Source organism: Pinus tabuliformis, chromosome 6 (assembly GCF_031772625.1).
Source record: "Pinus tabuliformis cultivar Carrire ecotype Pingquan chromosome 6, CPIR1, whole genome shotgun sequence".
NCBI classification, from domain to species: Eukaryota; Viridiplantae; Streptophyta; class Pinopsida; order Pinales; family Pinaceae; genus Pinus; species Pinus tabuliformis.
In genome coordinates, this window is record NC_142292.1 from 36,914,442 (window position 1) to 36,916,068 (window position 1,627).

At 41.2% G+C, this 1,627-nt stretch overlaps 1 protein-coding gene across 1 annotated transcript; it reads left to right on the forward strand.

Annotated features, from left to right (window-relative positions):
- Positions 1-509: 509 nt before the first annotated feature.
- Positions 510-1,100, forward strand: LOC149257093 (uncharacterized). Its single transcript, XM_089454741.1, has one exon. It carries the CDS (start codon positions 510-512, stop codon positions 1,098-1,100), a length of 591 nt encoding a protein of 196 aa, XP_089310867.1.
- The last annotated feature ends 527 nt before the right edge of the window (positions 1,101-1,627 follow it).

Here is a 1,627-nt window from a genome sequence, read left to right on the forward strand (position 1 = left end):
AATTCCGTTTCCAAACATTTGCTTAGATTAGCTTAAAGACCAAGTGTTTTCGCAGCGCATGAATCCTTTAGCAGTTTCGCAGCGCAGCCTGTTTTAGTGATTTCGTAGCGTGCTACGAAATGGGGGATTTGTTCGAATCCATAGTAGCTGTCATGCAAAATAGTTCTGGGGCGGATACATTTTACAGGTGGCATGTTCTCAAGAAGTCATCATCAATGCTTGTCATTAAGTTTGGTCAGTGTGAGTTTCTTAGAAAGGGTGCAATAATTGGTTCATTGATGGATGCATGACCAATGCCTATCATACAGCCATTTGGGCAGCAATCTTTGTTCAATAGATATGTGGACAGCTATTACAATGATGCTAATGGATCTGTTGGTTCTTCATATCATACAAAGACACTTAAACTCATCCCAGCATGCAGAGGCATAATTTTGTACCTATGGAACCATCATGGACAAAGAATATTAACCTCAATGTACTTATTTTCTGTGTTTTGGTTTATAATGATGCGCATACATGAACCAGTTGCTTCTGTTTGTTTCAGTCCAGGAAATGATGATATTTTGTATGCAGCATATGCAAACACAGTTACTTGCTTGAATGTGCGCATGGCACCTTCCAGTGGACAAGTGCAAAAGTACACATTCAATACAGAGGACATAAATCAGATTACTATGAACTTTAAGTCATCTTTTCTTGCGGCTGCAGATGACAGAGGAGAAGTAAAGATTATTGACATTCGTCAACATTGCCTTTACAAAACACTCAGATCCGTACACACAAATATTTGCAGCTCTGTGCAGTTTCATCCTTGGCGGCCATGGGAAGTTATATCTGGGGGATTAGATTCAAAAATTGTAGCATGGGACTTTTCAAGAGGAAGTCAACAAATGGTTATAGACGCTGCAGTTCCCACCACAGAAAATGCAGAAAATGCCTCGAGTACAAATCAAATTTGTAATCCTCCTTTTGTTCATGCTTTGGCGGTTCCAGAGGAAAATATGGATGGAAAATGTTTTGTGTCAAATAATAATTCACCTGCTATAATGTATGCCAAATTTGGGAATCTGGAGTTCGCACGTCAATTGTTTGACTGAAGACATCAACGAGATGCCGTCTCATGGGGTAACACGATTGCTGCTTATGCTCAGAGTGAAGATGTCAAAGAAGCCTTGAGGCCGGAAGGAGTGAGCCATGATATTGTTATCATGGTTGGCGTATTTCCAGTGGGTGCGCACTTAAGGGTTCTACGATGTCGTGAATGGATCCATGCCCACATGATGAAGACTGAACTTGATTAAAACATTATCCCCAATCTTGTGATTATGTATGCCATGTGCACGTAAACTGTTTGACAACATTAGCATTAGAATTCTCTCTTACGGAATGCAACGATTAAATGCCATGTGTCAAGTGGTCTTTATGAGGACCCCCCTTGCCATATTACCAAATGTATGGAATGAGTGAAGAGGCCAAATGATGGTAAGGATTTGATTGCCACAGGGCCGCCGTTATTAGTGACACCGGGATAGAGATGTGGCACTTCTGATGGCCACCTGCATTAGTGAAATCACCAGAATCACAACACCAGAGGCTCCTTACAATGATGATGTGTTGAGCGATG